The sequence below is a fragment of the Aegilops tauschii genome, chromosome 3 (assembly GCF_002575655.3).
Source record: "Aegilops tauschii subsp. strangulata cultivar AL8/78 chromosome 3, Aet v6.0, whole genome shotgun sequence".
Classification (NCBI taxonomy): domain Eukaryota; kingdom Viridiplantae; phylum Streptophyta; class Magnoliopsida; order Poales; family Poaceae; genus Aegilops; species Aegilops tauschii.
This window is the reverse complement of record NC_053037.3, coordinates 8,406,919-8,422,838: the sequence shown is the minus strand read 5'-3', so window position 1 is coordinate 8,422,838 and position 15,920 is coordinate 8,406,919. Positions and strand designations below refer to the sequence as shown.

Genomic DNA, 15,920 nt, shown 5'->3' with positions numbered 1-15,920 from the left:
GCGCAAATTTCCGTAACATTATACTTTCACATGTGGCGTACAAAAAAAGATAAATATGCATTTTCCAAAATGGGTGGACATTTTTTTTGTTGGGCCAGATTTTTTTTTGTACAGCATACAATTCACAAAAAATTCAAACTATTTTTTCACACGTTTGTGCAGAAGACATATACTTCCATGGATTATTATTTTCAATCTTTTTTGAAACTTTTAAATATGTTTTTTGATTATTATTTTATTTAGAAAAACAGGCCCGATATGGAGCCCAGCCTCCAAAAATTCACACTAGTGTTTGGTTGGGTTTTCCCTTGGCTTTTCCAATTTGCCTTATAAGCCGAAAAAGAAGCTCCTATTTAGGGGCTTAAGACTTTGATTTTGCATAGAATCAATAAAAAAAAGGCTTTCATTTTAAAAGGAGAAAAGCAAACCTGCTCCAGCTTGCCTGGTTTCTTATGGTTTCAGTCGTGCATGTATATTTAGCTGTTATTTCTGTTTCATTTCTTGCAAAATACATATGCACAAAAATGCTCATATTTGCAAGATATGCCAGTAGAACAAAGCATCGTGCAAGATTTAACAGAACGGATGCATTGTGCAAGGCATAACTCAGCTAGTACAAAATTTGGACAAACATTTGGAGCTTGGTATTTCAACCGCCTCATGTGAACACCTACTGCTAAATCACTGTGCGATAAATCACAATCATTTGCAAGGAGAAAGAACATGAATTGAACGTCAAAATTTTGGCCCGATCATTCTTTTGTGTAACATAAGCACCACACATGGCGGTTCTATGAAAATCAAACGAAACACTTACCACCTAGTAAACTGTAACGAGACCATCCTCTGAATCATCATATGAACAACAGGAGAGAGCGAAAAGTTCCCATGTCAGCTTTTTGCCAACGCTGATGAAACAAGCAGTGTGTTCAAATAGTGCAGCCGCAGGTAACTAACAACTAACAGACCTCAGCTCAGACAGTTTGTACTTGGTGCCTACTGGTGCCTAAGCTCCCGTCCCTAGTAAACACCTCAGCAGCAGCAGCTCATCATATAGCTGGATCTTCTAGGTCAGCAGTGGACAGGTTATTGATTCGTGGATACGCTGCCTTTTCGCTCAGCTGGTTTTGAGCCCAAATCAACATCTTCAACAGGCTAGGGAGTTTTGGATCTGCCAATATGGACGCAAAGATCAAGGATCTTCAATAAAACAAAAACTCTGGCACAAGCATGCTAGCAGTTTGAAAGAGCCCAAACTCAGCAACGAAAGTTTCATTCTGCTTCAAATGTATGAAACGGCAATCGAAAAGCAGCACTGAGATGAAAAGTTTTAAATTTTTGTGTAGTTAATATGAACCTTATATAAAAAAACTTGAGAAGATTCATCCTGATTTCTTTCAACAGCACATCTCAAAAGATGTTTAACAAGTAGCATCCCTACGCAGTTATTTCACCAATGTTAATCAGTGTTTTCTATATTGACCGCTGGTCACACATGATAAGCTTAAGGGCAAACTGTTTTGAACATGGCAGTACTTGCTTATACGAAGTACTAATGTCAAGTCAGGTAACCTTCATCTTAAAAAAAAAGTCAGGTAACCTTCTGGTATATTTAGTTTAAATACACCATGTTTTTGTGCATAGTTCTAGAATAAGAAATACACTTGTCAGTCTGATATCTTTTTCTACCAAAAGGTAGCTTATTATAAAATAAGAAATATGGTATCATTTCATATGACACAGGCATGCAGGTACACTTCAGTGACAATAAATCATCAAAAAGATAAGCAAATAAAAAGGGTATCACAACATATACATGCGTAGTACATACCTTTCTCATGGCTTTGGCTTGTAAGGATGGCAGCGTTAACTTCACTTGCTGTCTTCAAACGTTGAGAAACATCCAATAGTTCCCCGTATGGGCAGTTCTTTACATCTTCAAAAACCAAGAGTGCTACTGTTTTCTCTATTTCCTCGAGAAAGGCTAGCTGCAAAAATTCACAGACCAAAAGTAAGGTCACACAATTCTCTTAAATGCAGTGGTATTAACGGGAAAAACTAGCTACCAGGAGGAATTGCATTGTGATTGATATAGGTTCGAACCCTGACTCTTAACCAAGGTAAGGGGGCTAATTTTTTTTACTGAAAATTACATTTTCTTCGCCTCTTGGTGCAAGTTCTTCTTGAGCAAACTCCAAAGCTTCATGTATTTTCCCCACACGAATCAACTCTATCAGCTTTTGTTGCTGCAGATGGAAGTATATTTCGGGATTTGTATCCAGAATCTGCATGTCATAAGTCTAGTCAGGATATGAAGTCAAAATTCAACGAACCCCACTGTGAAAATGCACAAATGAACCCTCTGCTTTCTAGAACTAACACAAAACTTCACTCGGCAGTATACAAACAATATAAATATACCACCGGCTGAAAAAACAAGCAAATGTAGTTTTCTCAATCAAACATAGATGCAATTTCTGATACGCATATACCTAAGCTTCACAAAGGAAAAGAACAACTTCTAACAAAAATAAAAGCATGGTCCAAAGAAACCACATCTATCACCAGTACTGGATTAACAATTTGGACCACCATGAAATGTGAAATTAATTATTGTTACATCATTGCTCACCAGCAACACATAATGGAGAACCCAGAATGCCCTTTGCACATACAGGCATACAGCGAAGTACCCAAAAACTGCAAGATAGTCGCCCCTCCTCCATTCTTACTAAAATTCTAAGCAACAAATGCAGTTAATTTTTAAGCAGAGGCCAAAACCAGCCACAAACGCAGTTTTCTCGATGAAACAAAGATGTAATTTCTGAACCGCATATTCCTAAGTTCCACATAGAAAAAGAACAACTTCTAGCAAAAAGCAAGTAATCAAGTACAGTCCAAAGACAAAGCACATCAATCATCGGTACTGAATTCACACATTGATTCACTGTGCTAGGGGGGAGTATTATTTCTCTTATCTGAAATTGATTGTTGCATACAGGCATACAGCAAAGTTACCCAAAACTACCTTTCCCAATCTCACTTTTCAGATAGTCCAACAACGAAATACGAACTGAAACTGCAAGCAAGAGAGGCAGAACCGAACCGTGGGGTCGAGATCGTTGATCTTCTCGATAGCCTCCTGGACGTTCCCCGACTGAACCGCCTTCTTCACCTCCATCCGGTCCGTGATGGTCGCCAGGTCAATCTCCGCTGCAACACGAAACCGCATCAATCAGACCGCACTCCGTGCCCAATCCATTGATCACAGAACGGGAGAGCGAGAGGGGCTCGATTGTGTGCGAGCGCGCGGGCAATGGCGTACAGTACGTTGGGTGCCGGACTCGACGCGGAAGCGGTCGGCGGCGTCGACGAAGCCCTCGGTGACGAGGAAGTTCATGACGAGGCGGTTCATGTCCTCCTTGCGGATCTTGACGTCGCGCAGCTTCCCCTCCCACTCCTCGCGCGTCACCACCTTCTTCGAGGTCGCCATGGGGGCGGGGGAGGGGTTGGCTGCGCCGAGATGAGGGGAAGAGGGGAACGGCGAGGGCGGCGACGGCGATGCGCGCCAGAGGATGAGGTGTTTGGGGGAGGGGGGCGTGGGGCGGGATTGGGGCGTCGGCGGTGAGGTACGGCGCGGCGGCGGGGCTAGGGCAGGCGGCGGCGGACTGTAGAACCGCCTGGGCTTGGTTGGGTTGGCAGGGGAAAACGATGGAGGTTGGGTTGGTAATTTAATTTTCTTTCAGATGGTGGGCTGGGCTGACTGCCTGGACTCTGACTGACCTTTACACGGTTGGCAAGCTTTCTCCCTTTTTCTATTTTTTCTTCCCTTTTTTAATATTGCTTTTCTTTTCTTGTTTTCCTTTCTATGAGTTAATAAATTTTATTTTATCTTTGTTCTTATTTTATTTGTTTAAATTCATTGCTTTCAAAATTGTTTGGCTTGTATTTGTTTTAGAACAAATTCAACCCGGTTATTCAATGCCTATTTAAAGAATGTTGATTGTGTAATTTTTTAAAATGCTTATAATGTATAAATATTTTTTATAGTGGTTTAAAATAATATACATCATACTTTAAAAATGTCCCTCACATATTTTGGAAAAAATGCAATCGTACAAAAGAGGGTTTATCTTGTTGTATTAAAAAATGAGCACCCCATACAAAAAATTTTACCATGTATTTTTTTAGTGCCCATCATGTATAAAAAGTTTGCTCATGTTTTTTTTTGTATGTTATTTCCTATCTTCTTTTTTGTGTGTCTCTGTATCCGGTTCTAGCCCAGTGGTCAGAATGCATCAACCAGATTGAGTGCTTGCCTCCTTATTGGTAAAGGAGGCAACAGTACTAGCCTATAGAACAGATCTTGTTCAAGTAAGGTCATTTTTTCATACCTTCTTATTTGTTCATACCAGGTATTACAAGTGCTTTCTGTGATGGCAAGTGTAAAGTACTGTTCCCAAATCATGTATCCCCCATGTATTGTCCTTCTGCACTTAGATTGAAAATTTAGATACGTGTATTCGAGCTAAAGAAGTGCGGAAAACATTGGGTCTTCAGGAAGCGATCGCCCAAGCCCTTATGTCGGGCTGATCTAGCAGTTACGTGCTTGAGAATATCATCAGAGATCAAAGGCGTAATTCAACCACATTGGAGCATCTTGGCTTCCAAGAGGCTATCTTGGTTGGAGCTTGGTAAATCTGGGGACAGAGAAGGAAAGTGTGAAGGGCAAAGGTGTGGCGACTCCTTCCAAAACAACACTCGCCATACATGCGATAACGGCCAATTATGCTGGCGCTAGGAGTGCGACTAGTGTACCTGCTGTTAAATGGTCTAAACCTGCTCAAAATCTTTATCAAATGAACGTGGATGCATCATTCATAGAAGATGGAATCGGAGCCACAACGGAGGTTCTTTGGAACTACTGGGTGAGGCTCTTGCTTGGTCAACAACTCTCTTTACACATGTGCTTGGTGCCACTGTGGAAGCTTTGTGTTGAAGAATGGTACGGAGCTAGCAGACCAGTGGGGATGCTCCAATGTTATCTTTGAATTTGATTGTCTTGAGATTTTTCTGGCATGCAAGGGGGAAGTTGATATCTCGAGTTATGCTCTTATTATCTTGAGATTGTAGAGCCAGTAGCCGGCCCTACTATTAGCTATGCTCTTATTAAGTCACACCCATGTGCAACCCATCCCTCCTCTAATGTGTGTGTGTGTCTATATATATATATATATATATATATATATATATATATATATATATATATATATATATATATATATATATATATATATATATATATATATATATATATATATGTTAGAGTTCAAGTGCCAAATAGGAATATATACCCACACATAGCTTACTATTGTGTCATCCAAACTGATTGTCCGTATCTCGTGCTACCATCTTTCGCTAGTTGCACCCGAATGACATAAGTTGATAGTTCACTAAACTGTTTGCAACAGTGATTCTGAACTGTGTGCGAGGACTCAGTTTGCACTTGTGTATGAATCAAACAGCCCAAATGAAAAAAAGAAAATATGCTAGTAAGGACTCTGAATTTCTTGTCGAAATTTGCAGAATCAAAGATGCCGGCTCGTAGAGTGGTTCTGATGGACCGTATTAACGATGACAATCCCGGCGTGGGAGCTGTGGAAGTCACAAACAGCAGTACTAGTAATACTGATCTCGCCCATAGTCGCCATAGTTTCTACGGAATTTTCTTCGACGAAAACGTGTAGAACGGTTATGATGGACGGAGCTGGCGAGCGCGGCTATAAATACCGAAGCTACCTCCGCACTCTCTCGACAGTTCTCGCCATCGACCACTGCATCACTCGCCGCAGAACTTCATCCCGGCGCACGGCATCGAGTGAGCAAGCAGCTGGCTAGGAGACCCAGAGCCATGGCGGTGAGGAAGGACATGGCCGTGGTGGCGGCTATGATGGTGCTGGGGCTGGTGGCTCTGGGAAGCACAGCGAGCGCGGCCGCGGCGCCGTGCAACGCGGGGCTGCTGGCTGCGTGCGCGTCGCCGGTCATGACGGGGTCCAAGCCGAGCGCCGCGTGCTGCTCCAACCTGCGCGCCCAGCAGGGCTGCTTCTGCCAGTTCGCCAAGAACCCCATCTACGGCCGCTACATCCAAAGCCCTTACACCCGCCAGACCGTCTCAACCTGCGGCATCGCCCTGCCACACTGCTAGTGCCTCGATCCAACATATACCGCTGGTCGTTTGTGTGTGTGTGCACTGTGTACGTACGTTTTACTGCTTATTATTACTCTCGGCAACTCTGTGCTGTCAGCTCGTGTGTATGGATGTGTCGTATGATTTGATGCCTTCTCTATGAGAATAAGAAGATGATCTATGGAGGGCGGTGTGGCTCTTGCTGCCGCTGCTGCCTTAGTTTTGATATAATAAGATTGATCATGTACCGACTGGCGAGCTTATGGATGGGTATTTGTGCAATTTATTATTTTTTTAACACGGTACATTCGTAGATGCTCACAAACACGAGCATACACTTACCTCTATGAATGCACGCATGCACACTCTACCGCTATGAGAACATATGAGATACTGAGCCGGCACAACATTTTAAGATTGACGAAGACACCATAGACACCTTGTAGTCAGCGGGAACGTCTCTTTCCACTGAACGAACATCGCCGGAAAGTCTCAAATAAATCCAAGAAAAAATTGCGAGCATCAATGCCAAGTCTAGGACTTGAACCTTAGTGAGCACATATGAGATACTAAGCCGGCATAACATTTTAAGATTGACGAAGACACCATAGACGCCCTGTAGTCAGCGGGAACGTCTCTTTCCACTGGACGGACATCGCCAGAAAGTCTCAAATAAATCCAAGAAATTGCTAGCATCAATGCCGAGTTTAGGACTTGAACCCTGGTGGACTGGGATACCACTATCCTCCTAACCACATCCAACCATAGGATGGTTCATGGCATTTGTCGATTTTGTTGAACATATTTGCAGGTATTTTGTCCTCCTTCTTAAATTTCGTAAAGTCCATGAATAATGGACATCCGTCGTGCAAAATCTCAACGTGTTTCCACCCCATTCTTAACAGACATTTCCTTGGCCTATACCATCCGTAGTGAATGCTGGCAACCCTAAACTTCCTTTCATACTTTCAATGGACATGCCCTGGGTTTGCTCCCCTGCCAATTCTTGCATTTGATGCCCGTGAGGAAGATGAAGAAAAAATGTTGTCCGTTCCATCTACTCCCTCCTTTCCGGTTTATAAGGCTCAATTCAAAAATCTCACCAACCAAGGTAGATGGTGAGTGGTGGAATACTTTTTGTAGTTTGCAAAAGCACCCAATTAATGCTCTTGTTTTCCTCAAAAAAGTATGTTTACCAATGTATTAATTGCAATGCATGCATGCATAAATTACATGCATTGGTCAATTTTCTCTTAATACTTGCATGCAATGATTTAATGCACCTTGAAATCTGAACATGTGATGGGAAACAACCAAATTGAGCCTTATAAAATGGAAAAACTAAAATTTTGAGATAAGCCCTATAAACCGGAAAGGAGGGAGTATAACACTACATATATGTATGAAAAAGAATCGCTCAAGAAGTTTTTATTGTAGACTGCAGTTGATGTCAATAAAAAAATCACAATGTACATGTTCAAATAAAGGCTAGAGGCTGATTGATCGGTTAGTTGGTATGCATGTGCACAAGTGCTTTCTAAATGTAACTAGCACAGTCGTCAACGCAGATGCGCAAGCAACATCCTTAGTGTTCATAATAAGTGAATAAAATGATAAACTATCATATCTTGCACACATTGTTTTCTTTATGTTGCATATTATGATCATATTAATTGTTGTGAAACATAATATTTTTAAAATGCAAGGTATCATAATAATATTTTTAATATATACTTCCTCCGATCCATATTAATTGTCGCTGATTTACAACTTATTTTTAAATCAACTTAGTCTAACTCGAGGATATCCTACTAGGTTTAATGCATGTACTTAACGAAGCTATTAACAAGGGAAAAAATATTTACAACTGACATTACCTAAAATCTCTAAAATGTAGTTCTAGCTATACCTCAAGGGCATTGTCTCGCATGACCCGAGGGCCCTAAGGTCGGCGATAGTGTCAACGATGGTATGTGCTCCCTGGTCTCGGTTAGGGAATCATTGTATCAAGGAGGGAGGTGGGGCGTTTCACGACGAAGGACGAACGAGATGGCAGTGCAAGTGCTCATGAGAATAGGGCGGGGGGACCAAAGTCAGAGGGTCGGGTACAAAAAAAAATTTTGAACCATCACAGTTGGGCTGCAAAGCAACCGCCCTCCATGTTGATCCAATGGAGGCGTGTGCAATTGTGTTGCTTTTGCGTGTGTGTGTGTTGGGGGGGGGGGGGGGGGGGGGAGGGGGCATTCTAGATGAACACAGTTGAACATGCTATGAGCCCATCTCCGATGTGTTTAAGAGGTTGCATAGTTTTGCAAACCGGACCGGATCAACGTTTAGATCACAAAAGAATGGGACCGAAGACACTTGTAGGTCTTTTAATCTCTATGGACTGATCCGCCAACAAACCAGACGAACCAGGTGCAGGCTATTTGTAAAACAGAACAATAACTTGCAACAATCAGGATTTGATCCAGTGACACATAAAATAGGATGAAAACCTCATGTCATCCCAATAGCCAAATCCACATTGCTCACACAGCTGTCAAAAGAAAGAATATTACGTAATTTGTCCTGTTATTAATACTATATTAATATACATAACATATATTTTACGGACTAAAACCTAGACAGTGAAATGGTCAACCGACGGTTCGACCGATGAAAATCTGAACCAGCAGTTCAGTCACTAGTCTGGTTTCTTAAACTATTCCTACAGATCCGGTCCGCAGCCTCCTTTTGAAGGAAAACGGTAGGAAATTCCTACTGCATATATTTATAGATTTATATGTTTGTAAGTTACTCCCTCTGTATTAAAATGTAAGATGCTTCTGTAGGCTAGTTTAACCTAAAAACGTCTTATATTTAGGTTAATGGAAAGCCTTGACCCAAGCCTCTTCTGGAGGCTTCTAGCTCAGTCATATATAGGCATATAAGTGCCGTGACACATCAATCGTGTTGTAGTGGAAATGCGGACAAAACCAAGCAGAAGCGCAGTGCACAAGATGATGCAAGGATTGTTGACTCTAGTTGAATTCTGCACCACGTGTTTCGAATAAACCACTTTCTCCTGCCTGTCGTACTGTCTAGCTCATGCAATTTCAAGAGCGCATGAAAAACCCTAGTCAGTCTGACTAGCCCAATCTGCTAGTAGTCGTTGCGTGCGTGCTGTACAGAGGTCAACTCTCCGAATCACTTGGAATTTCACGCACTTTAAGCTTGTTTCGTGGTGACAAATGAACACGCGCATCTTTTCGATTCAAGGCACCATGAATACAGCAACGGCGAGACTTGACTGCAGTCTGCAGGTCTGGCTATGCAATTTGTAAGACTCCTTCTAGCGCTTGGAAAAAGTAGATATACGTACAAGACCACGCTGACGAGAACGAATTTTGAATATAGGACCAAGCATCCATCCGGAGGACAAGTTCTTGTCTTCCCAAACTGCTTTATGGTTTTTCTTTTCTTTCTTCTATGGAACTGTTGATAAGCTTGAAAAGTCGATGATGACAGGAGGACAGGTTCTTGTCTTTCCGACTGCTTTATCGTTTTTCTTATCTTTCTTCTGTGGAACTGTTGATAGCTTGAAAAGTCGACGATGGCACAGTGAAGAAGTCAACAGAAGCGCAAGACGTCGAATTCAGTCGCAATAGTCTGCTTCACTCCCGCTATGACTTGGGAAAATTTTGAATGGGAAAGTTAGATGTATATTGTGTTTAAGTTAGAGATAAGGATGTAGCGATAGAATAGGTTTAAACTACGTGTAATTTGTCTTATACTCTATATATACCCCATATTTTATTATTGTCGATATGTCTATTTTTTTATTATCTTTTGTCAGATTGTTAGTGTTTAGCTGTGTGCATCTTAGTTATGGAGAGGTCGGGTGTTACTAATCATGATTTGTATCCGCGTGATGCTACGTTTTGAGTTAATAAAAGTGCCTTTATCAAAAAATATACCCCATACGAGAGTCAGATCAATACTCAAAAAATATTCAAGCTATCACTAGTTCCATATTTTCCACATGATTCATTCCTTATTATAAACTTCTAGATGATGGTTAAAGTACCCAAGTACCAAACAGGAAATTGGCCCTGTTAGCAATCGAAAATGTCGGCATACTACATTTCAGATTATTTTTTTTGCTTCACCCAAGTGAAAAAACAAACTCACTCTTATGTAATTTGACTTTTTATTGTACAAAGTTGCTCAAAAGCACATATGATCAACTTAAGATTTTTTTGGGTTCCAACTCATAACCCATGAATAGAACGGTATCAGCTACATATTGTAGAATGGACAAGTATCATCTACCAAACGAGGAATCACAATGCTGATTTGGACACCAACTATGACCCCCTCTTTTCTAGAAAATAAGAAAATATATCAATATCAAGATGATATCAGTTACACCTAACCTATGTAACAACTCAATATCAAGCGCTACTCCACACACTAAGAATGCATATAGACAGAATTATTTATAAAAAAAAAAAGCAGTGGTCCATGCCAAGTAGCCAAACCAACCACCTTTGACACAACCAAGACTGCGAGCATGGTTCTTCAAAAGCAACGCCTTCACAAACAGAACGACATGTCAGCATCATCGTTACCAAAACTGACGCATGCAAGTCAGATCATGGGTTTTCATCCCAAAGATCAACTCTAATAGAAACTCAAAGCAATGTCTTCAACAATGAAACTATGTGAAAACATCGTTATTAGCAGATACAAACAATTAAGGTCAGTCCTAGAGTATTCACCCCATAGCTTGAGACCAGGTGCTACGGAAAGCACCCCAAACCACAGTCCACATGTGATGTCTCCACCAATTGTTGACCCAATGAAGATGATGCAAGCATGAACGATCTTGACAAGGACACATCCACGTGGCCAAAAACCATACACGCACCAAGCAGGCAGCCCATCCGCCAATAGCCCTCCGCGGATCCTTTGGCATTCGACCATGCACACATGATGCTGGTCACACATCAGGTGACGAGAGAGAACGGTACCGCCATAACCTCACACTGGAGACACTCAGGTGATTCGATGCCTTGGTCACAAGTGTACGTTGGTGCTAAATCTGGATTAGCATAACTGGTGGAGTTTTTAGCGCCTCCTATTGCGTCAAGCGTTGTAGCCAAGGACTCTTAGATGATTCTTTAAATTATTTTATCTCTCTAAGCGCATGTATAGGAGTCCCCCGTTGTAGATGCCCTGAGTAGCTGGATCGTCCTTCTTTGGTTCTACCTGACAATGGAAATGCTTAAGGGTCGTGCCTTTATTGAATGCATTGGTTGGATATTATTCAGACCTGCTCTTCAGAATGAAAACCATTGATGGTTGCATCAGACGACAACGGAGCTTGTGCGTGTGTGTCATTACCTTTCTAGATGTGTTGCTTTCGAAGAATCTCTATCGAAGTCAATATGTTGTCAAAGATGGCAGTTGATGTTGATGTTTGGTACTGCATGTCGGTCGGTTGTTGCACCATGACATTTGGTGTCTTTTTTTTTTGTTATTGTTGTGTGCATCCTTGATATCTTGAATAATTTTGACATTGTATTGTTGCAAAGGCCGGATGTACATGATATCAGCTTGATATTAATATATTATCTTTTAAAAAAAATCTTGATACACAGAAGCGCCACCTCAACCGTGTTGTCAAGAAATACCAGAGCGAATCTAGGAATAAAATGCAGTGCATACGAAGATGAAAAGAATGTCTGGTCCAACTGAATTCTGCACCGCACGTTTTAGGAACCAATTTTTTCTATGACGTGACTATTCTGGCAGCTCTAGAGCACTTGGAAATCTCGAGACGGTCTCACGATCTAATTCGTTAGTTGTGTGCGTGTTGTACAGTTGAACTCTCTGACTCACTTGAAATTTCACGCACTTTATGTATTTATCGTGGAAGAAACAAAGAAACGGACGAACGCATCTATTCAAGCTAGGCCACCCAAGATGACTTGACTACAGTCTACAGGTCTGACCATGCAATTTGTTTGTGGTGTATTTTCAGGTCAGTTGTCAAAGGTGACGAACACTTGGGATAATCTGCCCACGTCTCACTCACCCAGACTCGTCGAACGTTGAAACAAAGATGTATTCATTAGGAAAAACTCAAGAGTTCTTTCCACACAAGCATGAGTCCTGCATGACGTGAGGCCAAAAGCATGCATGCATGCTAGTACTTCAACAGCAAACGATACTGGCTGGGCTGTGCTATATATAGCAGTATCGAACAACAAAGTCGCCATAGGCAAAGACATACAAAGTTGTTTCTGTTACAAAGTTAAACACAATGAGCATCGTCCTTAGATGCTTGTGCGTGCAACTAGCCATAGCCTTGTTCCTGCTCACACAAACCAGCTCCACCGAAACCCATGCCAACAACACGGGCAGCTGTGTTGCGAGTGAGAGATCCGCCCTTGTCCGCTTCAAAGCGGGCTTGTCGGACCCTGCAAACTTCCTTTCGACGTGGCGGGGCGACGACTGCTGCCGGTGGAAGGGTGTCCGCTGCAGCAAGAGAACCGGCCATGTCATCAAGCTCGATCTTCAAGGTTCTTATGACAGCTATCTAGGAGGCAACATAAGCTCCTCGTTGGCTGGTCTAGAACGTCTAAGGTACCTCGATCTCAGCGGCAACGCATTTAGCGGCTTTCAGCTAGCAGAGACTTTGCCGTCTCTCCACCATTTGAGGTATCTAAACCTGTCCAGCTCGGGCTTTGTTGGAAGGATACCACCACAGCTGGGTAATCTCTCCAACTTACGTTACTTGAGTCTTGGTGGTAACGCCGACACATACTCCACGGATATCACCTGGCTGTCGCGATTATCTTCCCTTGAACACCTGGACATGAGCTCTGTGAACCTCAGTGCCATTCCGAACTGGTTGCCAGTCGTGAATATGCTTCCTTCCCTCAAAGTTCTTCTTCTTACTAGCTGCCAGCTTAACAACAGTCCTGATTCTCTTGTGCATTCAAACCTGACATCTCTTGAAACTCTCGACATTTCCTTCAACCTTGCCCCAAAGCGTCTAGCACCCAACTGGTTTTGGGGCTTGACTAGCCTTAAGCTGCTTGATATCTCATGGAGTCAATTTAGTGGTCCGATTCCTGACAAGATTGGGAATATGAGCTCCATGGTGGAGCTCTATTTGTCACATAATAATCTTGTGGGCATGATACCATCAAACCTGAAAAAACTTTGTAACTTGGAAACATTGTTTATACATGATGCCGGTATCAATGGAAGCATAACGGAATTCTTTCAACGGTTGCCTTCTTGTTCATCGAATAAATTTTCAGCCTTGGATCTATCTAACAACAGTTTGACAGGAAGCCTACCAACCAAGCTGCAAGAATCCTGGCTCAATCTGACCTTTCTCTATCTTGGTGGAAACAAACTCACAGGTCATGTGCCGCTATGGATAGGAGAGCTCAGAAAGCTAACTGCATTGAACCTAATGAACAACTACCTGGATGGTGTTATACATGAAGGTCATTTCTCAAGCCTAGCAAGATTGCAGAGGTTGTTGTTGTCAGGTAATTCAGTAGCCATCACAGTGAATTCAACTTGGGTTCCTCCATTTAATCTGACAATGATTGGACTCCGGTTGTGCCTACTCGGACCTAAATTTCCGCTGTGGCTACGGTGGCAAACACCTATATACCTCGACATCTCAAATGCAAGCATCTCCGACATAGTTCCGGATTGGTTTTGGATAATGGTTTCCTCATTGGACTCGGTTAGAATGCAACAAAATCAACTTCGTGGGTTTCTACCATCTACAATGGAATATATGAGGACATCTGCAATGGATCTCAGTTCCAATCAATTCAGTGGTCCAATTCCTAAGCTTCCTATTAACCTAACCTACTTGGATCTTAGTACAAACAAACTATCAGGGCTACCATTAGAATTTGGAACTCCACTACTTGAAGTACTTCTTCTATTTGGCAATTCAATCTCTGGCACCATTCCATCATCTCTGTGCAAGTTGACATCACTGAAGCTATTAGACCTATCAAGAAATGAGCTCACTGGGTCAGCTCCTGATTGCATAGTCAATCAATCCACTACAAACACAGAAAGTTTAAGTCTTAGTAATCTAAGCTTAAGAAACAACAACCTCTCTGGTGTTTTTCCTTTATTCCTCAAAAATTGTCCCGACCTCATATTTCTTGATCTCGCACACAATAAATTGTTTGGGACTTTGCCATCATGGATTGGGGAGAAGTTGCCATCTTTGGCATTCTTACGGTTGAGATATAATATGTTTCATGGCCACATTCCTTTGGGGCTCACGAAGCTAGCTAATCTTCAATATTTGGACCTTTCCAACAACAATATGTCAGGAAGCATACCAAAATCTATTGCTAACTTCACGCAGATGATTCTAAGCAAAGATAAATCTGATGAATTCAACGGAGTACTCAATTTTGAAGATGTTGTTTATCGCTCCGACGTTGACTACACAGAGAATTTCACAATAGTCACAAAAGGCCAAGAGAGATTATATACAGGAGAAGTCATATACATGGTAAATCTTGATTTGTCGTGTAACAACATAACAGGAGAGATTCCTGAAGAGATGGGCGCTCTTGTGGCGCTGAAGAGCCTGAACCTATCATGGAATGCCCTCAGTGCAAAAATTCCTGAGAAGATTGGCGCCTTGGTGCAAGTCGAGTCTCTTGACCTATCACATAATGAATTGTTCGGTAAAATCCCTACAGGCTTATCGGCTCTCACCTCACTGAGTCACTTGAACCTGTCCTACAACAATCTGAGTGGAGAGATACCACCTGGAAATCAACTTCAAACACTTGATGACCAGGAATATATTTATGTGGGCAATCCAGGTCTTTGTGGTCCCACGATCTCCAAGAAATGTCCAGGAACTGAGTTAATTCCAGCTACTCTGGAACATCATGAAGATGCAAGCAATATGATCTCGTTTTACATCGCCATGAGCTCTGGATATGTAATGGGCCTCTGGGTAGTCTTCTGCACCTTCTTGTTCAAGAGGAAATGGAGAATTTTCTGGTTCGCATTCTGTGACAGCTTGTACAACCGAGTTTATGTGAAGGTGGCTGTTAGTTGGGCTTCCTGGACAAGGAAAGATGGGTAGAACGTGATATTGCTATCACTGTTTTTCTTCTGGTATATGCTGTCATGTGTGGGGATTTTATGATGTAATATCATCTGATGTAAGTATTGTACAAGTGTATTAATAAACATGTTACATGTATGTAATCAAGGGGCCGGGCGTATGTACCCAGTCGACCGAGTTTGGTATTACCTTCGCTATGTACAAGTTTATGCATAATGAATAAACCTATCAGAGTGATCCAGAGCGCACATGCTTGCAATGTCGTCCGGGCCTGAACGCAGCCACACCGCTGTCTCAATACAAGAACGAGCAGTTGTAGCTAGCTTGTGACTAAGGGCATCTCCAACACTCACCCACCAATTAGCTCCGGCATCCGGACAGGCGGACACGGATGCGGGAGCCGGCCATCCAACGATGCCTGCATATATTTCAATCATTATTTGAACTAAACGGACGAAATTCATGCAAACACGGCGAATTTTTTATAAACAGGACAAAATTCATTACATTTCGAACATTTAGAGAAAAAAAAGCGGCCCGGTCCTAAACCTATCCTACGACGGCAGCCGTTGTCCACTTCCTTTGTATTCCGCATCAACGACTACGTTCTTC

At 42.2% G+C, this 15,920-nt stretch overlaps 3 protein-coding genes and 1 pseudogene across 3 annotated transcripts; 2 read left to right on the top strand and 2 right to left on the bottom strand.

Annotated features, from left to right (window-relative positions):
* Positions 1–705: 705 nt before the first annotated feature.
* LOC109756754 (protein GID8 homolog) lies at positions 706–3,694 on the bottom strand. Its single transcript, XM_020315588.4, has 5 exons — positions 3,331–3,694; positions 3,107–3,213; positions 2,154–2,285; positions 1,832–1,988; positions 706–1,171 (listed from the first exon to the last, which is right to left on the bottom strand). Exons 1-5 carry the CDS (start codon positions 3,491–3,493, stop codon positions 1,050–1,052), a joined length of 681 nt encoding a protein of 226 aa, XP_020171177.1. The 5' UTR covers positions 3,494–3,694; the 3' UTR covers positions 706–1,049.
* A 567-nt stretch (positions 3,695–4,261) lies between these two features.
* On the bottom strand, positions 4,262–4,384 carry LOC120972564 (small nucleolar RNA U3; annotated as a pseudogene).
* Positions 4,385–5,837: 1,453 nt separating this feature from the next.
* On the top strand, positions 5,838–7,338 carry LOC109756756 (non-specific lipid-transfer protein 2P-like). The gene has a single exon (XM_020315592.4). The coding sequence runs from the start codon at positions 5,912–5,914 to the stop codon at positions 6,203–6,205; it is 294 nt and encodes a 97-aa protein (XP_020171181.1). The 5' UTR covers positions 5,838–5,911; the 3' UTR covers positions 6,206–7,338.
* A 4,059-nt stretch (positions 7,339–11,397) lies between these two features.
* On the top strand, positions 11,398–15,392 carry LOC109756752 (receptor-like protein EIX1). Its single transcript, XM_020315587.3, has one exon. The coding sequence runs from the start codon at positions 12,498–12,500 to the stop codon at positions 15,324–15,326; it is 2,829 nt and encodes a 942-aa protein (XP_020171176.1). The 5' UTR covers positions 11,398–12,497; the 3' UTR covers positions 15,327–15,392.
* Positions 15,393–15,920: the final 528 nt, after the last annotated feature.